At 46.6% G+C, this 22,573-nt stretch overlaps 1 protein-coding gene across 4 annotated transcripts in view; it reads right to left on the reverse strand.

The window, feature by feature from the left end:
- The window catches only part of IQSEC3 (IQ motif and Sec7 domain ArfGEF 3), a 125,162-nt gene that overhangs the window by 54,596 nt on the left and 47,993 nt on the right, over window positions 1-22,573 (reverse strand). For all 4 annotated transcript variants that reach the window (XM_038383728.2, XM_038383757.2, XM_038383736.2 and 1 more), the window contains exon 2: window positions 11,327-11,407. In XM_038383728.2, coding sequence (XP_038239656.1) covers window positions 11,327-11,407 — 81 coding nt within the window. The remainder of the gene's footprint in view (window positions 1-11,326; window positions 11,408-22,573) is intronic.

The following is a 22,573-nucleotide window of genomic DNA, read 5'->3' on the forward strand; positions in this document are numbered from 1 at the left end:
GCCACAGTGCCCAAAGGACCTGTACACAAAGCAGCACCAGCAATGCATGGGGCAATGCTCTCCAGGGTGTCCAACCTTACAGAGAGATGTGAGGGAAGAGGACCAGTCACACAGGCAGGCACACTTGTGGGGGTGCCATCTACCCAGCAAAATGAACTCCTAACGTCAGCATGTTCACAGGAAGATCACAGTGTGCCATCCTAGGCCACTGGCAAAGGTGACACATGGCTGCTGCCACAGTGACTAACACAGCTGTCCATGTGGCATGTGGATACAATCCTTACTTATAGACAACCATGTCGCTAGCTGGAGTCAAGATCAATGAAAAGTTACCAGCAAGCATTTTCCAAGCTGGTGCCCAGTGTAACTACCAAAGTAAATGTGGCCATATGCGCAGAAGTGCAGACCAACTCTAGCACCCACAGACTTCAGTGAGACTTGTAGGCACTCTCCATTTCTGAAAATTGGGGCCATTTTTTATTTAGGTGCCGAAATGTGGATGTAGTAGCCTAATTTTATACCTCCAGGTTTGAAAAATTTGGTCACAGGGTAGAAGGGGCCTAAGAATCTACCCCTGTATCTGAGCTAAATGTCCCCTCGCTCTTGTGCAGCAAACATGCTACTGGCTCTTGTGCACCACACCAAAAGGAGCTGCATTTCAATATTATTACATGCATCTATAGGCTGGTTTGTAAAGTGCTTTGGGATGAAATGTGCTATATAAATGTAAAATATCTCATTGGCCTCCATTTAAACACCATCTCCTCCACCCCCTCTCATTATCCCCACTAGAAACCTCATCAGTTTCATTTTTACCTACGGTCTTGGTATCTCCAGTCGTCCCCAGCTTGATCAAAGTTACCCCAGTCCTTCTCCCCTTCATCACCTCTGTGCCATTGGCATTTAAAATTTCCACAACATTCTCCCCAGGCAGCATAATGCAAAGTAAATGTGTACGGTGCCCAGGAAAGAGCAGAGGAGTGGCAAGAATGTGTAAAGCTTATACGCTCTTAGATTCCAGTGAGTGTGCTGACTGGAGCTGAGAAGGAGCCCCAGCAGCATGTGCTCCTCTCACTATCTTGTCATGTTTCAGAGTAGCAGCCGCGTTAGTCTGTATTCGCAAAAAGAAAAGGAGTACTTGTGGCACCTTAGAGACTAACAAATTTATTAGAGCATAAGCTTTCGTGAGCTACAGCTCACTTCATCGGATGCGAGCTGTAGCTCACGAAAGCTTATGCTCTAATAAATTTGTTAGTCTCTAAGGTGCCACAAGTACTCCTTTTCTATCTTGTCATGGTCATTGCCTGTGAGATCTCTATCCTCCTCCTCCTCCACGCTGCCCACAAGACCCTGCTCACTGCCACCTTTATCCCGTCATCACCAGCTCCCTCCACTCCAGCAGCAGGCTTCATAGTGAGGATCATTTTGCTACTATGGCTGGGACTTTTCAAAGGGAGTTGGGTGCCCAAATCCCACTGAATTTGAACTCCCGTTTGTGCCTTTGCAAATCTCCTCTGGTCAGAGTGTTCATTGCCAGAGAGAAGGGAGTGGCTCCATGCTCACCTGCTGCTCACAGACTGACATGGTGGCAGACAGACAGTTCTGACAGGCAAAGCCTCCCACTCTTTGCTGGCTGTTTAAAGAGACAGCTCTTAGTTGCCCGGTGATGTGCTCCCCTTTTAGTCTGTCAGGCCTGAGCTTTTTATCTCTTCCTACAGGATCTGAGAGCCTGTGAGGGCCACTTGCTGGGTAGAAAAAGGAATGGGGGAAGGGGATTCGGCGCACAGCTGCGCTCTTTCAAGACAGCTTATTTCAATTTGAACACAGGGCATGCTTCGCAGGGGAATGAGTAGAAATATGGACCCATAAATACACCCTCTTCTGCTGCTGAGGAAAGCATGCACTGCTACACAGGGAAGGATAAAGGGCCATTTGGGTGCTTGTGCTGATATTTTACTGCAAATCTGCTAATAAAAGCTCAGACATTCACTGCTGTTGTTCCAGATTTACACCAGCATAAATAGGAATATCCTGGCCCAAAGGTCCTACTCTGTTCTCTCTCAAATATGCTTTCTCTCTCGCTCTCACTCTCTCTCTGATTCCTTTTCTCTTTCATGCCATTCTGTCTTCTGCCTTTCTTTCTGTTCCTCTCTGCCTCCTTGCCCTCTCTATCTGTACCACTTTTTGCACTCGAGAATCAGCTGCATACAACGAAGGAGAACACCAAGGTCACCCCCAAACCAGGACTGAGCTTCCCAGCATCCTCTTCCAATGTTATAACCATGAACCTGTAGCCTGTGGAGGTTACCTCAAACTGGGGATCAGCTGTGACTGATCCTCTCCCAATGTCATTGCCACCACCATGAACATAATAAACAGCCAACAGTTCCATGTGGGAAGAGATTATCAGGGTGCTCCGTTGCATATTCAGGACCTGAATATGCAACGGAGTAAACATAGAAATAGAAGAGCAGGAAAGATTAACTCGGGTGAAATGCCAAGCTGTGGAGTTGTTTGTGACTCTACCAGCCTCAGTTCTCAGATCGAGCTAACCACAAAATGCATGCTCTGTCTGATGTGTATTTTTCAGAATCTACAGTGTCAGGCTTAGGTTTGGTTTCCTTTGGACCCCGTCTCCTGCCTTCTTCCCACTGGAAGGAGTAGATGGAGGGCAAACCTTTGGTAGGATGCTCAAATGCTCAGCAGTTCTGCAGTTCCTTCCCCTCACTTGAAGGTTGGGAGCTGATTCCTGAGGCAAGCTGAAGGGAAATGGCTGCACCTGCTGCTGGGAGACAGATACAGGAAGCTGCCCACTTGTGGCCTTTAGTCAACTGTTCAGTCCCACCAAATCCCCATTAACAAACAGAGCTACTGTGGTTTTGTGCTTAGAGAATCCCTGCTGTTTCTGCTGCTGCCTTCAAAGTGAGCAGCTTCTATTTCCAGAATAATTTCCTAATGAATAACAATAATCCCCTATAAGAAACCCCAAAGAGCTGCTGGTGTCTGGTGGAAAATTACATTAGAAATTCTTCTTTATATAAATAATTCCTCCTGTGTTTGATAATCCCATATGTTTCCATACGTGCCTTGAATCTCCACTTCTTCCCTCTCCCCTCCTTTATCTTTGGGCCTGAATCTGTGAGCTACAGAATGCCCGTCACTCCCATTGACCTCAATGGGCATTACAGATGCTCAGCAGCTACCTGGTTTAAGCCCTTTATTATTAAGAACATCAGTATTAAAGCAGGTTTCAGAGTAGCAGCCGTGTTAGTCTGTATTCGCAAAAAGAAAAGGAGTACTTGTGGCACCTTAGAGACTAACAAATTTATTTGAGCATAAGCTTTTGTGAGCTACAACTCACTTCATCGGATGCAAGCAGGGTCTCTGTTCCTTAGGAGTTTACCTGCTCCTGCTGCCTTTCACCCTCGCTGGTATAATCATTATCATCCTGTGTTCGTAGAGATGGGCCAAAATCCTAGGTTAGAGTAAGCCTAAAGTTTTGGAATGGTCCAGATCTGGATCCTGATATGCTCAGAATATTATGGCCAACCTCTGTCTCTATCACTGCTAAGCAAATTCAAAAGCCAGCATCTGAACACACCTAAATTCTGGGTGACTTCAAAGCTGGAACCAAACATCACACCTGGCCTATATCTCTGCAATGAGCTGAAACCAAATTCCAGGCATCACTGAGTCGGGGGGATGTTTTGCTCGATAGCTGAACTCTGCAGTCCCATCCCTCTCTGTTTGTGGCATCCCCATAGCAGCAATTGCTATGCCTCAAACAGAAGATTATTAGGTCTACAGGGAGGAAAAAATAAGAAATAGATGAGCTGCTCAGAAACAAAAATCCTCTCTTCATGCTGGTGACCTCAATAAGGGAAAGAAATGAGAAGAAAAGAGTGCAAACAAGATGTGCTAGTGAAGCAAAATTGTTGCAGAAATTTCTCTCATTTCTTTTTTAAAATAATATTGTGTATACATTTAGTTGTGGGGAAATGAGCCAGATTAAAAGCCTCAGATGCTGAAGTTTCCAGTCCTCAGGACTGGTATAACATGGACAGTGGAAGTGCAAGCTGTCTCCACGCTGCTTCCACCCTGACCTGGAGGGGCCAAACTCTACAAATTAGGTGGATACTCAGTCTCCATGATCTATGCAATCTCGGAGCACCCTGTTTGACACAGTCAGAAAGGGGGCTAATTAGTGACAGCTGTGATGCTGATTTGTGGACGGGCAATAGAGCCCCTAGATTACAGACTGGAACCACCATCGCTTGGGCTAGAGAATAGCCACCAGAAGATAACAGCCATCGTTCACAGCAAACCCAAGCTGAGTGGAATCAGTGACCTCACGGTGCAAGGCTCCATATCCTATTATCAATCCCATCAGCCAAAAAGCGGGCAGAATTCTTTCTACATATGATACTGTTACAGTGTTTTCTGTAAGACATTAGCCAGCCTTTCACAAATATAAACATAATGGACCAAAATCAACCTTCATGTAACTCAGTGGAGTTACATCTGGGATGGATTTGGGCCCATTAAAAACATATTCAGAATCTTCATCATTCCCTTCCTGGCTCCAAGTCTTGTAGAAAGGTGTCTCCGTGAGGCATAGAGTGGAGGATGCCTGGACCAGGGAATGATTCAATTCCCATTTACTTCAGTGGCTCCAGCCTTAGACAGCATCACACATCCAGTCCAAACTAGAGGTGCTACTAGAGTCTTGTGGAATTCTGGGAGGCAATTTCGAGTGATTGGGGCAAAACCTAAGTTGGCTCGGGGCAAAGTGGTGGGTGGATTTTACGAAGCAAAGTACGATGGAATAATGAGAGAGCCTCTGGGATACAATAGTGTGATCACAGGTAGGGGGCATGCCACTGAGACAACAGTGAGCATGTGAGTATTTACAGTTCTCTTGTGTTAATGCCTTTCAAAGTTTACAGAGGTCTTTTTCTTCCTGTGAAGAGAAGTAATACAAGCACAACAGAAATAGGTCGGGTGAAGACACAGAAAGAGGTGACGGCAAATAAGCTTCCAGGATGAAGGGGGATCAGAATTAAGGAACCAGGAAAAAAGTGGCTTTCACCCTCTTCCCACTGCTGCCCAAGACACCTGCTCAGGCTGCCTGGAGGAGTGCATTGCTGCATGAGAGGCCATGTTTCTGCTGGCCAGAGGTCTGAGACCTTGAGGTATTTGAAAGGACCTTGTCCAGAATCTATCTATCCACTTGTTACCCCTCTGCACATGGCCACAGGGTGCCATGCACATGGGATCGCTTCCATCTTCCATTAATGTATGTTAAACACTTAGCAGTTTGGGGTCGCTTCCATCTTCCATTAATGTATGTTAAACACTTAGCAGTTCAGAGACATGGCAAGAGGGAATTTCACCATGGCTGCAGGAGAGGCTGACCTGGAGATGAGACCAAAGGCTCATTTCCTCACTGGTAATTGGTGCTGAGATTCCTGGCAGCAACCAGGCTGTGGCAGTGACTAATCCAGCAGGCACTTTAGGAATGAATATGCAGACGTTTGAAGTCTCAACTGTATTGAGTTAGGATTTAATTGCTCTGTAATTGTGAAGTTGCACTGCTCACGTTTCAACCCTGCTCTAAGCAGCACTTCATAGAGGGAAAATTAAATCTCAGAAGGAAACTAGTACATGCAGATCCCATAAAGCACAGCTCTCCTACCCTTCCCACAGACGGTTCGGATCCCAGCCCCTTCCTGTCCCACCAGAGACAGCGCTCACCCTACTGCCTCTCTCCCATCCAAAACCAACTCAGACCTCATCCCCACTCCCCCCATCCCCACAGACAGCTGAAAGTCGCCTCCCTTGCCAATAAACCCAGCTGGGATCCAGCCCGCTCCTGCCCACATAAAGATACGTGGGATCCCATCCATTCTGCTTAGGAACTGGACAGGGTTGTGCCTATCTCCAGCATAAGCCCAAAGTTCATTGCTACAGCAATTCCACCTGAGCTTCTTAACATATTTTGTAGAACTCTTCCCATCACTGGTACAGTTGATTTTTCTTCTGATTTGCTCTGCAGCGGGAGCCTGAGGCAGCCTCCAAAAAGCCCAGGAAAGGCAAGTGAATGAACACGCTGTTCCCTCCAATTGTGATTCCAGCATTTCCTCTCATTACTCTAATAGAAACAAATCTTTCTCATCTTAGTCCCATTACCTCTCACAAAAGCAAATGGTGTGTAATCCCATTAGAGATGGGTTGCTCCTGGACACATTTTAAGGTCATTGTTCTGGGATGCCAGACTCCACTGTGTGAGACTGGGATAAGCGGGGATGCAATTACTGGGCTATTCAAATCCCGAGAACGAAACTCTGCAGTTAACAGCAGAAGCCAGCACAAAAAGAGCAGTCGCCTCGTGAAATTATGGGGTTTGGTCAAATCAGAGTCTAAGCAGCACTCAGGAAAAGAGCAGGGCAGGTTGTCAGTGTCTTCTCCGTGAAGTCTCCTGTGCTCTGGGGCCTGACCTTGGCTAGCCCTGGGCCCGCATATCTCCTCCTCTCCTTCCTTTATCATCATCATTATTTATTATTTGCCTTGCAATAGTGCCTAGCAGCCCCAGGCATGGACTAGGACCCCTTTGTGCTAGACGCTTCACAAACACAGAACAAAAGATGGTCCCTGCCCTATAATCTCAGCTACAATCTAATCCTTTCCTCTGTAACCTGTATCTGGGTATCCTTAGCACAGCCCCACAGTGTGAGGCTGGCTGCTGGTGCCACTCTCATGACTCTGACTTTAAACACTGGACCTGAGTATCCCAGACACAACCTCAGAGTACAGATCTGTCTGCCAATGCCAGCTCTGTGAGAGCGTCTTTAGTCTTCAAAGCTGATCGTGGTGATCCCTAGCACAGCCCCCCATCAGAAAGCAAGGGGAGCTGTTGCATCTAGAAGTGCTGGGAGCCATAGCCCTCCAGAGACTCCATTTTGCTTGTGGCTGACAGTGCTCTGAATCAGATGAGGAAGAGCAGGAGCAACTGAAAGTGCCTCATTCAGTTGGTCTCTGTTGAGGAGTTAGACACTGACCTTCTCTCAATCAGTTCCCGCTCACCGGCATTTCAAATCCTTTCCTGACGGATGGGCAGCAAAGAGAGAGTCAGCTTTGCAGAGGAGAGGAGAGGGGAAACCACACCATGACAACAGATAACAAACATCACCACAAAACACACAGTCAGCTGCTTCCTGGCCTCTTGCTACTGCCAGGTGTTGCCCTCCTGCTGTTTTGTCCCAGTGCTTATTGCCCAGTGTTACTCTCCTTCCACCCTCCACCTGTTCTGGGGTCCCAAAGTTACCCTCTGGCTGCCCCATCCCTGCACTGAATGCTTGCTGGTACCTTCCTGCCACCCTGTCTCTGATCTGATGGCTTGATGCTATGCCTCCCTTTGTTCTAGGTGCCGGGTCTTACCTTCATCTCCTTTGCTCACTGTCTAGAATTATCCTCCCACTGCCCCATCCCCAGCCACTCATCTGGTATTTCCTTCTTACTGTCCCAGGAGAGCAGGACAGTTTCTGCAGCCCCCACGTTCTGGTGATGCCTTTGGCTTGTAACCCTTCCCACTGGAATAAGAACCTTGCCACTTCTGTAGGCCCTGCCACGTGGTAGTTAGGACTGAGCCTAGGTTCCCTACAGGAGAGACGTCTGTGGCCCAATCACCACTGGAGTCTCCAAAGTCCCTTGAAGAGACAAGAGTCACTTCCCTGTTTATGCTCGTTATTAGTCCCTGTTCTCTTTAATCGGCTTAGACTGATGAGCCGAGGCAGCAGCAGGGATCAGCCGGGCTGTTTAATTAAAGGATTTCAGCTCAGGCCTGCAGTTTGGGAGCTTGTGTAAATGAGCTGCAAGTACATTATTTAATCTGCTGCACAGAGAGGAGTCAAGGCATTAATGAAGCAAACTCTAATTAAAACTAGACGGCTGATAGTTATTAGCAGCATCAATTCTGACAGGATTGATCTCATTTAGGGAAATGTCTGATCTTGGACAAAAAGGGGGAAAAAAAACAACCTGGGTTATCTAATAGACAACAGCACCACACTGTTAGGACCACACTGTCATGTGATACAGACACTGAGACACAGCCTACATTTAAGGATTGCTAATTGAAAAGTGGACAAGACTGTATCTGTTTCTGGCCCCTAAAAGCTGGAGAGGTTCAAACCATCTTTATTTTCCATGCACAAGCTTCTCTCACGGAGGGACAGGTGTGGGGGCTATGCGTTATTAGGCAGGGAAGAAGGGTCCCTATAAGATTCCCCCCCCACCTATTTTCCTTTCCATTTACTTCCTTTCCATCATCCTCAAGGTTCTGAGTCACGAAAACCCACCTTCCTTCTAGCCGTGGAGCTCTAGAGCCCATCAGTGCTGCTCTGGGGATCAGCTATGGGAGGAGAGCCCTTGATGACAATGAAATGAGGTGCTTTCTTATCCTCATGGACTGGATGGACATATTGCATCAACGTTGCTGGCAGCCTGAAGGCAGGTGCTGGGGAGAGGTAAGACACTGAGCTCAGGACCCAAACTTGGATTGCCCATAGGGGAGAGTCATTCCTCACACCCAGCTGGCCTGTGTGTCACTGGCTTAGCAATGCCACAGTATGCCTGGGAACTTTGCAGAACTTCTTCATCTTTCCAGGGAATATACTTCCTCAGCATGATGGCCAAGCTATGAGGAAGCTGCAGTGGGTTGTAGCACCCAGAGCTGAGAGGGAGACTGGCTCTATGAGAAGGAAGGAGGGAGACTGAGTACCAGGTAGACCATGATAAGCTAAGACAGGCAGGGTCAATGGCATGATACAGGCAGAAAGCTGTATAAAAGGGCTTAATCAGGAGCCCAAACTTCGTAGTTTGAGCCCAAACTGTGAAGTCTGTTGGAGAAGTTTGGACACTGACCTAGATCCAAGCTCCATGGGTTGAGCTTAAGTGCAGGCTTCAACATAACAAATGCTGAGACACTTTCAAACAAATGATTACAGAATAATTTCTTCTGCCTACATTCACCTGGCAGATCTGGAGGCAGGAATTCTGTGTTTCCCCAGCATTACTACAAACAGCAAGAGAGTCCAAGGCATTCTGGGTGTCAGTGGCTTGTGATGTCTTTGCCTGCATTGTAGGGAGTTGGTGGGTTAATGAGAAGAGCTATGGGGTTAGGCACACAGCTAGTAACCATAGAGTATAAGACCTCCTGGGAGTGACTAAGCCATGTAGGCCAGGGACACAGGATCTACATTGCAATAAAAGACCCACGGCTGGCCTGGGTCAGCTGAGTCAGGTTCATGGGGTCTGGGCTGTGGGATTATAACATTTGCAGTGTAGATATTCGGGCTCAGGCTGGAGCCCAGGTTCTGATACCCTGTGAAGTGGGAAGGTCCCACAGCCTGGGCTCCAGTCCAAGCCCAAACATCTACATGGCAAATTAATAACCCCACAGCCAGAGCCCGAGTCAGCTGACTTGGGCCAGCTGTGGGTCTTTTTTTGCAGTGTAGACATAACCACAAAGGACTAAAAACTAAGCCAAAAAAAGCCACAAACACATTAGAAATGAGGTAGAGTGGAGAGGGGAAGGGGCCCAAAGGCCAGGGTCATGAACACTGAAAACCCAGACTAAAAGGGGTCTCAGTCAGGCCAAACAAAGCACATGACCCATAGTTTTATCTTTCCAAAGCTGCAGGTGAGAGGCCAAACTGTCTCTAGCACAGCAACCTCCACAGACTTAACTTCCTCATAGGGCTTGCATCCCTCTATCACACTCGTTGAAGTTTGGCTCTAGACTCCACTCAAGGCTTAGACCACCCTCCCCAATCTCACACCCTCAGCACTGAAGGCCAGTTCAGCACAGAGGATTATCCCTGCCTTCCTTCCACATTTAGTCTTGGCTACTAAAGAGCAGGAGCGAGCCCACTCTCCCTGCCCCTCCCTGAGTACAGCAGGACCCCACACATCCCCCGAACGCACGTGCCCATTTGTTCTCTTCACAGTAGTCAATTCTCCAACTTTTCACTGAACAGTGATCAGGACTCAGAGGCTGTTCCAGTAAGCAGGACAAATCAAGAAAAACAGCATTTTGCAGACCACCGCCCTGGGGTGCCTCTACAACTCACCTGCCCCACACCACCTGGATCCATTCCCAGGAATGCTGGCTTCCGATGTTAATGTCAAAGGTCAGATGAAAGACTCTATCAATGGGATATAAATCTTTAAAAACAAACCCCCTAGCTGCCAAAAGCAGGCGTATGAGAGGGTGAGAGAAGGAGCATGTGTCCATGTGAGACAGAGAAGGATGGGACGGAGTGGGTGAGAGGGAGCTGGGAGAGGGCTAGGATGAGAGAGAACATGGAGAGTGGAGGCCACGTCTATATCGGCATCTTGTCTATCCCAAGTATTTCTGAGACTCCTGTCAGCATGGTATCTAAGTGCTGGGAGAGAAAGGCTTAAAGTGGATTGGTACACCCAGACTTTCAGACTCAGCTAAAAAGGTCAACCATCTCTCAGGTGGATCCTGACAAAGGACAGAGGGAGAGAGTGAAATAGTCATGTAAAAAGCTGCACTTTCCAGTGGCAAACTGGGAATGCTGCATTGACCAGCCCCAGGTTTGGGCAGTTCCTAGCACACTGCCTACCGTTTTCAGGACATGACGTTCCTAGCAATGGAAATGTAGCAAGTAGCCCAGGCATGGGGGGCAGGTTCTGTTTGTGCATTGCTGACTGAAAATTGCTTTCCCGGGTTGTTTTTGATTTGCCTTCTCATTTTTGGACTTTTGGGTTTGGTTCTGATGCCCACTGCCAATCAGAGAGGGTTGCATCTCTCTCAGTTGTGTGGTCAATGTGGGCCCATGCCATGCTAACTTGTACACAGGTTGGTACCATTACAATTGCCTTCTCTGGAAAATTCAGCCCATTTCACCTGGCAACCCACACTGCAATAGCTTAAATAGTATTTAAACAAGCTGTACCACTATAATATTAAATTCCATTGTTGGTGCTTCTGTAAGACCAGCCCTAAACCCTGGTGGAAGGTGTGTGTATGTGCGTGAGAGAGAGAGAGTGAGACTGAGGGGGGGGTGTGGGTGTGTGTGTGTGATTAAAACATACTGGGTGGCATATCTGGGAGAGAAGAGTGAGGGGTGTGTGAGGAAGAGCAGTGGTGGGGACACAGCTTATAGGAGGCTTATAGGAGGGATGGGGGTGAATGACAGCAGGGTGTGGGGTGTGTATTTGGGGCAGGGAGGAGAGTGATGGGGTAGTGAGAGAAGGAGAGGGATGGAAGGAGAAGCCCATGGTGACAGCAGTCTCTCACCTTGGTGAGGAGTCCAGAGATGAAGGCTTCTGTTCTGCATCAGCTGCTGGGCAGCAGAATTGGTGTAAAACGGTTTCATTCCTGTAAGAGAAGACAAACAGTGGCAGGTAAGAGTTCATCTCAGTCTTTGGCAAGCTCATAGGACACTGTCCTGTCCAAGTCTATTCCTGGGCATTGCAGCTGTTCAGTGATGGTGGCTCTTTACAACTGAGGAGAAATCAGATTATAACATGAATCCTTTGGACCAGGAGGTGGGGAACGAAGCATGGTAGGAGGGAGTAGTCATCTCCCCTCCCTCCCTCACATGCCTCGCCACTAGCATCATGCTGCGTAGAGTGAGTCAAAATGTTTCAAATCAAACGTTTTCTTTGTTTAAAAAAAAAAGGCCTTTTATTAAAAAAAAAAAAAAAAGTGTAATGAAATACAGTTGACTTTTTTTTTTTTCGTTTCAGTTTTGCTGAATGTGGAGCAAATGCTTTGTTTGCTTGGGTTCTGTTTCAACGCTCATTTAATAAGTAAAAAGTCAAGAATTTTTGGAGGGAATTTTTTTTCTGAATCCTGCAAAATGGAAACAACACTGAAATCCTCCCTCCCCCGCACATGTTGTTTTCTATTTCAACCAGCTTAGTGCAGGACTGTCATCTCACTGGCACTTGGAGAGAGCGCCCCTCTAACTTGCTTCTGCCTCCCACTCTCCTTCCAAAACATCCTCACAGCCTGCTTTGGGAAGCAGCTTCCCTGCATCAGAGCCCAACTTGAGCAAACTGGAGTGGAGGAGGAAAAGAGACAGGGGAATGGAGGAGAGGAAGAGAATGAAACAAAGAAGATAAAAGCAGAGACCAAACCCAAAAAGAAAAACAGCTTGAAATAAGAGTGACTTATTCAGAGACAGATTTAAAAATATGGAAATGAAGGAAGAATTTGTCTGCAGGGAGAAAAAATGGGTCCTGATTTTCAAAAGTGGCCACTGATTTTGGGTGTTTCTATTTTCTGGGCCCCATCTGGAGGCATTTTCAAGGGTCTGGTTCTCTGAAGAGTTGAACACTCACAAAATCCCATCTGAATGCAGTAGGAACTGCAGCCATCCAACACCTCTGAAAACCAGACCCCTTTCAGATGACTCAAGATTGACCTCCAAGAAAATAGGGGCACTCAAAATCCATGGGCCACATTTGAAATTTTTGCCCAAAGGCACCAAAAAAGTGAACAAAAGACAAATTGAGAGAGAGAGAGAGAGAGAGAGAGGGAAAAAAAGTGGAGAAGAGAAAAAGAAAATGGAAAGAAAGGGTCAGAAAACAAGGGAGATAGAGTGATCCAAATACTTAGCTGATGTAAATAGTCCTAGCTCCAAGTCAATGGAGCTACATCAATTTGTACCAGCTGAGAATCTGTTGACTCTGTGATTTAATGGCATTTTGCCTGATTCTAGCCCCACAACAACAAAACTGAAAAGATTCTTGACTTTGGATGGGGAGTGGGTGTGAAATGTTCTCCTCAGGCCCTGCCGCACGACTCCTTCCGTGTGAGAAGACAAGTTCACCCGCCTTTTCTCTGTGAAAAGTTTGAAAGATGCAGCCAATGCAATCCACAGAGACAGTCCTACATCCTGTTCCCCATTTAGGGTGACCAGATGTCCCGATTTTATAGGGACAGTCCCGATATTTGGGCCTTTTTCTTATATAGGCGCCTATCACCCCCCACCCCCATACCGATTTTTTACACTTGCTATCTGGTCACCTTATCCCCATTACCCATCACCAGGCCTGCCCAGCTAGCTTTATGTAACAAGCCCTTTCAGCTCTGTTGCTTCCTTTATTTACTTCTGATGTTAATTCTCAAAATGGTCTCAGAAGCGATGGCTGTTTAAAAACAAGATACCCAGGAGAGAGATGGGGAAAGAGAGAGTTTGCATTACCTCACTGAACTCTCCACATATCCTCTGTCCCAGCTCTGTCCCCACATCATAACATACTCACTGTAAAAAGAGTTAACATGATGTGTTTTTGTGCCACATAAAATTTATCTCCCAACACTCCATTGCGGTAATACCCACCCCTCCAATTCCATTTCTTCTGCAACCCTTATTTATTGTTGGTCCTTGCAGGGCTGTGTCTAATTTAAGCTTTTTAGGTGTCAGGTACCTGTCAGTCTGGCCTATCTGTAAAATACCTGTGCCGTCTTTTGACGGGTGCAGGTGAGCAGTCTCAAGATTATCCTGGATTCTAGATTCAAGCAAACTCACATAAATGTCTAGAGCTCCTCCATCTTGTCACTCTCACCTTGACTCCTTCTCTAAATTCCTTCTAGTATTAGAGTGATCATATGTCCCATTTTGGCCGGGACAGACCCCTTTTTAGGCCCTGCCTGGACGTCCTGACTCTCTTTTCGGCAAAACTGGGCATTTGTCCCATTTGCTCTTGCCAGCTGATGATGATCAGCTGGCAAGAGCAAATGGGACAAATGCCAAGTTTTCAAACTGGGGGACGCGGAGGAACATTTGTGGGGGCAAGTGGTGACACTGGGGGGGGATCTCCACACCCCCCTATTGGCAACCCCAGGCCTGTGCCCCATCCCACACCGGGAGGCTGCACAGGTGCTGTGCTTGGAGCCCTGCAGGAGCCTGGCTGATGTGTCTCCCCTACACTCTTCCCCTCCAATCAGGGAGCGATGGGGTTTCTATGTGCTCACTCTGCAGCCCAATTAGAGGGCAGCACTGTCAGGGCCCTCCATACAAACTCTTCTTTGGACTCTGCCTCATCTTGTGTATCACCTGATTTCCATGGAGACAGCAGGGCCCTGGGCCCTACTGGGCAACCCAGCTGCTAAGTGCCTGATGGGTCTCACAGCATCCACTTGTGCAGCATATCCTCCCCCCGCAGCAGCTCCCACCTCCGTCTCCTGCCCCCTGCCCCCGAGCAGTCCCTGGAGGCCCCACCCTGGCCTAGTGAACTCCCGCCTCCCCCATCCTTTGGGGCTGGTCCCCAGAGCCCTCTCCAGTCCCCACCCACCCACCCTAACCAGCCTCTTTTCCTCCCCAGTTCTCCTCCAGTCACCCGCTTCCGCCACATCCCAGCCTTCCCCCCCCCCCACACCCAGGACTGCTATCTGGAGCCTCCTCCCTGCCCCTCTGCTATCCCAGCCCCCAAAGGGGCACTGCACAGCTAGCTGGATCATAGTCCAGTAGCTTCACCTCCTGGCTCTGAGCCCAAAAGTACCCATACACTCTCACACACTCACACCCTCTTTTGCTGCCCAGATCCCAGTCCATACCCATTCCTCTCCCCCCTGCCCCTATCTCTGCTACTTGGCTCAATTGGGGGTACAGAGGGATTTTCAGGGGGGCAAGCGGTGATGCCAGCCCCGCGCATCCGGTTTTCAGTTTGGGGAAATATGGACACCCTACCTAGTGAACTCTAGTGTGTGCTGCACCTATTCCAACATTAGATGCACCATTCAAATAATATTAATTATTAATAATGAAGAGAAGAAAAGGAGAAACTGAAAAGGGAGCTGTAGCACTAAGGGGAAGAGAGGAAGGAAAGAAGATAGTCAAAAAGGCACCCAGAGAGAATCATACGTATTTATAAGGCTGCTATGGCCATGTTATCTAAGCACCAAGAAAGGAAAGTGTGAGGAGAAGCACAGAGAAAAGAGGAGATGAGGCACAGACATGGGAGGAAAATAGAACAGTTGATAATCACTGCAGCTGAGACCTCAGTCTGCTGTGAATATAGCAAGAAACACCCCGGAAATAAACCTGTGTGACCAGAGAGTAGCAGCCACGAAGTGACCACAGATTTTGGATGCCACATCTCTGTGTGCCGAACATGAGCCACCCAAGATCAATGTCCACTTTTGAACCTCGTCCTAGAGCTCTGAACAGCGGAGGCCCTTGGGGACAGTCGTGCACAGCTCTAGCCCCTCTGCAACCACAATCTGCTGTTGTCCCTCATACAGCAACAAGCAGGTGTAGCCCATACCCATGGCCAGAAATCTCACCCCAGCAGTGCTTGGGAATCCTTGAGTCCAACCGTCTCAAGTGGCAGGGGGTAAAGGCAAAGTGGGGATGGGAAGGAGAGATTGGTGTACATTAGGAGGAATGTTTTCAATGGGCAGGTTTTGGTAAGGGGTTATTTCAGAATTGTGTGTTAGGGTCCCAACCTAAATTTGTGCTTGGGGACCTATATGAATCTTGATACACCTCCGAACTCCTTAAATACTATGAAGCAGCTAGGGTCCTCGGTCCAATTAAAAATTTCCATTAATAAATATTTCTATTATATATTTTGCCCCAACCCAGGCTTATGCCAGGGAAAATGGAATCACTATTGGAAAGCGATTGTTGTTCTCATTTATATAACCCCATCCGTGTGACTGGTGCTTTCCGAAAGCAAAGAAAAGCTTTCCATATGCAAAGAAAAGGTCCCTGCCTGAGGGGCTTTGTGGTGGGGTGTATATAGCCCTCACTGGACAAAGGAGTTAATGCCCTGCAGGGCAAGCCAGGAAATGGGCCTGCAGAACTTGTGTTACCTGCCATTTGGAGCAAGGAAGCTTTGGCTTAGGTCTAAGAGGATAAGTATTTGAACAGGAAGTGGAGGAGGGTAAAGGCTTTCTTTCCTCTGTTCCCAGCCTATGGTGGAGCAGATCTGAGAGACAGCTAGAACCAGGAAACCCTAAGGAATGAACTATCTCGTGACTGATTGGAGCCAGAGGCTAAACATGCATACTGCCTTGTTTGGTTTCCTTATTGTAAAGTTGGAGAGGAGCCTGTCGGGTTGTGGTAGGGGACTTGCAACAATGATTAAGGGCTGAAGGCCACCAGGTCCTTTCCCCCTTAGTGTTGCTAACTTTTGTGACTTTGTTGTGAGTTTTGTGACATCTTGTGTCTGTCTCAAAGTTCCAGCTCCTGAAGTTATGTGAAAATCAAAGCTTTCCTCTCTCTCTCTCTCTTTCTCTCTCTCCCAAAAAAAAAAAAAAGTTTTTGTAGCCCTCATACTTGTGGAGAAAAGCTGGGAAATGTGAACCATACAAGTTTAAAAATCAGAAGGAAAGAAAAAATCTTTACCTCTTCCCATCCCTATCTCCTCGGAAAAAAATAAACCTCAGGACTCTGAAGCTAATCTCATGACACAGGGGCCTGACTCACAATTTTTAAATATCTGGGGTTGACAATAGTGCCATCTTAAAGGGATGGGGGTGTAGCTTTCCTTTAAATCTGTGGCTTTTTTGTTTTTAATTCCTCCTTATTCTGAAACCTGAAGTTAGCCTTGCACAGGCTTACAATCTAAGATAGAGAGCACCTGAGTAAAACCAAAGGGGAGTAGGGAAGGACAGAAGAGAGCCCAGACAACGGGGAAGGGAGATGTGAACTCTGTTTTCTTATCAATGTGTTCCTACTGTTGAATTGTCCTATTTCAAATGTTTGCTTTTGTTTGTTTTGTTTTAAATATACAGGCTTCTTAGCCAGCACCCGGGTGCGAGTAGCAAAGGAGCTCAAGCCAAAAGGAAATGAGTTCTGAGTGGATTTAAAGGAGTGCAGGTACTGTATACATTAGGAGAGAGGCTGCTCCAGGCATAGGGGCTGTGTGCTAAAGCTGGCAGGGAGTCAAAGAGACTATCAAGGCATGTGCAGGTAGCAGAGTGACAGGCATGGGGGCGTGGAAGGGGGAACAGTAGAAGACAAGGGCAGGCAAGCAGGCATGAGCAGATTCTGGAGAACCAGAAACAGTCAGGGTCTATCAGAATATGGGCAATACCACTCCCTGCCCAGACAGGGCACATGCTCTGGGGACTGACACCTTCCAGAGGCAAGGATTTGCCAATCTGGGCTCATCTAAGGCTAAGTCTACACTTGGAGCTGGGGGTGTGATTCCCAACTCGCGGAGATGTACCTGTGCTAGCTTGAGCAGTGTAGCTAGGGTAACACTGGCGGAAGCTTGGGCTAGTCGTCCTGAGTATGGACCCACCCGGACCCTCCTAGCTTCGTAAGTGGGGCTCAAGCTAGTGGGGTACATCCATGTGAGCTGAAAATGACACCCCTAGCTTCAAGCATAGACGTGGCCTGTGCGAGGGGCAAGCCATATTCTGCCCAGCCACGATGTACAGGTCACTACAACAAATCAGCATCTTGTTTCTCTTTAAGGAACTGACTTCAGACGGAATGACTTTAGTTTCTCTCCTTACAAGAATGAAGCATCCACCAAGCATCCCTGGCAGCCTTGCTAATGGAATCTGTAAATGAACTGTCCAGCCATAAGCAAATCCCTCCTGATCAGTACAAGCTTCTTTAAATCCCCACAGTCTCTTTTGGCCAGGATGAAACTGTTTAGCCAGCTTGGGAGCTGGCCAGTAAGGCCCTCGCCCCTTTCCAGCTTTCCAGAATCATGGAAGATTGGGCTGGGTTGCAAAAGGCCTTCGGGAGCCACTAGCCCAATCTTGCATCAAAGAGAGTGACTTTAAGGGACACTTCCCAAACAAATTAATTTCTCATTTTCTAATTTAGTGTTGGTAGAAAGTGCCTGAGATAGCCCTGGAAATTGAAAGCCTCTGTACAGCACTCCATGGGCAGTGTCAACACGTGGTTTCCCATTGCTGCCCTCACCCATAGTGGGGGAGCTGCTATTCTATCCCCTCCATCTCCCACACTCATCTCTGTCCTCTGCACCCCTCTAAGCCTCCCTCCTGCCCTCACTTCACCCTACACCCCATTCCTCTGCAACGCTTAAATCTGTCACCCTCCCCTGGTGCCTGCTCCCCCCTCCATCTTTCAGCATCTTTGCTGCTCCTCATAATCCCTGTGTTATGTCTAGCCTCCCAGTCCATTAAGTGGCAGTCATCTTCCCTGTGGGCAAGGCTTCAATCTTGCTGAAAACAGTAGGAGGTGCAGATTTTGGAAGGGATACAAAATATCATTGTTCAGGGTTGAAAACCATCTCTGTCTCTGAGGGTTTAAGGTAAAACCCTCAAAGGGGCCAGATTATCCCACATCTCCCTATTAGGGAGGTTTCTTGCTCCTTCCTCTGAAACATCTCATGTTAGCCACTCACTGTTAGGGGATGCAATACTAGACTAGATGATCCATAAGAACAGTTGTACTGAGTCAGTCCAATGGTCAATCTAGCTCAGTATGCTATCTTCTGACAGCGGCCATGCCAGGTGCTTCAGAAGGAATGAACAGAACATGGCAATTATCGAATGATCCATCCCCCTGTCATCAAGTCCCAGCCTCTGGCAGTGAGAGACTTAGGAACACCTGGAGCATGGGGTTGCATCCCTATCTTGGCTAGTAGCGATTGATGGATCTATCCTCCATCAACTTATCTAATTCTTTTTTGAACCCAGTTATATATTTGACCTTCACAGCATCCCCTGGCAACGAGTTCAGCAGGTTGACTGTGCATTGTGTGAAGAAATATTTCCTTATATTTCTTTTAAACTTACTGCCTATTAATTTCTGTGGTTGTCCCCTGATTTTTATATTATATGAAGGGGTAAATAACACTTTCTCCACACCACTCATGATTTTATAGACCTCTATCGTATTCCCACTTTGTTGTCTCTTTTCCAAGATGGACAGTCTCAGTCTTTTTAATCTCTCCTCAGATGGAAACTGTTCCATGCCCCTCATCATTTTTGTTGCCCTTCTCTGTACCTTTTCCATTTCTGATCTATCTTTTTTGAGATGGGGCCATCAGAAAGGCACACAGTATTCAAGGTGTGGGCGTACCATGGATTTATATAGAGGCATTATTATATTTACTGTCTTACGATCTAGCCCTTTCCTAACGGTGCCCAACATTCTGTTTAGCTTTTTTGGCTGATGTTGCACGTTGTGCAGACATTTTCAGAGAACTAACCACAGTGATCCCAAGATCGCTTTTTTGAGTGGGATCAGATAATTTAGACACCATCGTTTTGTATGTATAGTTGGGATTATGTTTTCCAGTGTGCATTACTTTGCATTTATTGACATTGAATTTCATTTACCATTTTGTTTCCCAGTCATCCAGTTTTGTGAGGTCCCTTTTGTAACTCTTTGCAGTCTGCTTTGGACTTAACCATGATGAGTCATTTTGAATCATCTGCAAACTTTACTACCTCACTGTTTACCCCTTTTTCCAGAACATTTATGAATATGGTGAACAGCACTGGTTCCAGTACGGATTCCTGGGGGATCCCCACTATTAACCTCCCTTCACTATGAAAACTAATGATTTATTTCTACCCATTGTTTCCTGTCTTTTAACCAATTACTGATCCATGAGGGGACCTTTCCTTTTATCCCATGACAGCTTACTTTGCTTAAGAGCCTTTGGTGAGGGACCTAGTTAAAGGCTTTCTGAATATCCAAGTACACTATATCCATTGGATCCCCCTTGTCCACGCTTGATGACTCCCTCAAAGAATTCCAAGAGATTGGTGAGACATGATTTCCATTTACAAAAGCCATGTTGTCTCTTCCCCAACAAATCATGTTCTCTGTGTGTCTCACAATTCTGTTCTTTACTATAGTTTCAACCGATTTTTCTGGTATTGAAGTGCGGCTTACCACCCTGTAATTGCCAGGATTGCCTCTGGAGCCTTTTTTAAAAAATCGGTGTTACATTAACTGTCTTCCTGTCATCTGGTGCAGAGGCTGATTTAAGCAATAGGTTACATACCACAGTTCTTCAATTTCATATTTGAGTTCCTTCAGAACTCTTGGGTGAATATCATCTTGTCCTGTGACTTATTACTGTTTAATTTATCAATTTGTTCTAAAACCTCCTCTAATGACACTTCAGTGTGGGAGAATTCCTCAGATTTATCACCTAAATAAATGGCTCAGGTGTGGGAATCTACCTCACATTCTCTGCAGTGAAGACCAATGCAAAGAATCCATTTAGCTTCTTCGCAACAGCCTTGTCTTCCTTGAGTGCACTTTGAGCACCTCAATTGTCCATTGATTGATTAGCAAGCTTTCTGCTTCTGAGATACTTACATTTTTAGTTTTTGTGTCTTTTGCTAGTTGCTCTTCAAATTCTTTATTGGCCTGCCTAATTATACTTTTATATTTGATTTGCCAGAGTTATGCTCCTTTCTATTTTCCTTAGTAGGATTTGATTTCCAACTTTTAAAGGAGGCCTTGTTGACTCTAACCAGCTCTTGTACTCTATTGTTGGATCTGATACAGAATGGCAATTGCTATGAGGAAGGCGTCAAGGGAGGAATCATGGTTTGGTGGTAAACTCACTGAAGTGGAACTTCTGGCATTGATGAAGATGTCTTATGTGATCCTGGGTAAATTGCTAGACCCTTCTCTGCTTCTGTAGAATGGGGATAATACTTCCCTACGTCCAAAGGTGGTTGTGTGGATACCTCCATAAATACCTTGGAGGTGCTTGGTACTATGCAAAGGGTCAATCTACTTCGAGGCAGGTACCCACTGGGAGTTGGAGTGGAAAGGAAAGTAGTGGACCATTCTAGGAGGAGCAGGGGAGAGACTCTCACAAGGGTGGTAGTCTGGAGAGAAAGCTGCAGGGAGACAGATCTAGTGAAGAAATAGGCCATACTTAGCAGTGCACTGACTCCTCCCCAAGTAAATCCACTGAAGACACTGTCTCTTCCCCCTTATTGTTATTTTCCAAGTGATTTGGAGGAGTTGTATACAAGGAAACCCTTGAGGGATTCAGTCTGGAAAGTGGGAAGGAGAGAACTTCTTAAAAGTTGGGAGGAGCAGGGTCCTCAAGCTCCACCAGAATTTCTGGAGAAAGTGAAATTCTCCTATCACTGAAAATTTCTCTTAAGAAAATTCCAAAGTCAAATACTGGGACAGATCTTCCATTAAATCTAATGGAGTGTTGCTGATTTACACCAGCTGAGGATCTGTGTCTTCCTTAGGATGGCATGCAGGTTATAATTGTCTGTCAACTACTTAAAGGGCAAAAACCCTTAATAGAACATTGTAGGTTCCTTAAAACTGGAAATTCTAGAACACCTGGAATTCAAAGATTAATGCACTTAATAAGGACAGGAAAATGCACAACTAGGATCACCCAAATGACTTTAAACTCTGCCCATGAATCATCCCCCATAGAACCACCCAAAACCAGAAGACAGTTCTATCCTCAAGACATATTCATCGCATCATTGACTATGAATACTGAGATGCTCTGACTGGGTCACCTCATTCTCTGTGCACTAGTGTCGCATTTAAATTGTCCGAAGCATCTTGTATTGCTACTGCAAACTTCTTCTGCTGACACATTCTTGCTAGGAAAAGACAGGCTTTGACCTGTGGCCAAGTTACCATAGTCAGGACAATTCCCAAAGGTAGCTAACTTTTCAAAGGTAAAAGTGCTGTTATTGGGGAGACTCAGCATAGGCAGTGCTATCATATAACGTGGTTATCTGTGGTTATGAACTTAAGCCATGGAACAAAAAAATCATGTACTCAAAGTTCTTGACTCCTCAGGCAAGCTAGGTGAATGGAGTGAATTTAAATTGTCATAGGCACAGGCTACAAACCTCTTAGCCTTTATCAAAACCTTCATCAAAATGTTTCAATCTTGCACACCAGATGGCAGGTATGGAAGGGCAGCAGGGGCAGAGTTTTGGTTATTTGAGTTGCATTAACTACGCATTTCTGGACTCTTTTTAAATCTTTGAGTTTTTTTTTAATGCAATCTTAACTTTGTGTCTCCAGATTTATGCGATGAAGAGTTACTGTGAAAGCTGCTTACATTGGTGAAAAGCTGCACTGAGCACCTTGGAGACAAAAATCCTCTCTCTATCCACAATGACTGCTTCCTCTGTGCTGCCCTCCAATGTTCCTCATCTGTGACTGAGAGGGGCCACCTCCATGAGTAAGAAAGCAGTTCAGTCTCCAGGGTCCATTCAGTCTTTGGCCTCTCTTTTAATAAGGGAGCAAATTAGTGCCAGTTGGGGTGGTACTTGAGCTACATAGCAGAGCAAGGTGGGAGAAACTGGAGCTGCTGCTTGTGTTGTACCTGTTTCTGTGGATAGAGGGCTCCCATCTCTGGGGCAGTCCATGCACAGAAGCAGATAACAGGTACTGAGAAAGGAAGAAAGTCCTCTTCAGAGGACCAGCAGAAGGCCCATGACCATCTATGTCCCACTTAGTCCTTCAAAACAGGAGGTGAAGAGAACTTACATGGTACTTACACTGGCCCTCTCTGCAGGTGTGAATATCATCAGTGTGTGAGTGCGGAATAAACCCCCTTAGGGAGAAGGGAATGAATGTGTAGA

Source organism: Dermochelys coriacea, chromosome 1 (genome assembly GCF_009764565.3).
Source record: "Dermochelys coriacea isolate rDerCor1 chromosome 1, rDerCor1.pri.v4, whole genome shotgun sequence".
Taxonomy (NCBI): Eukaryota; Metazoa; Chordata; order Testudines; family Dermochelyidae; genus Dermochelys; species Dermochelys coriacea.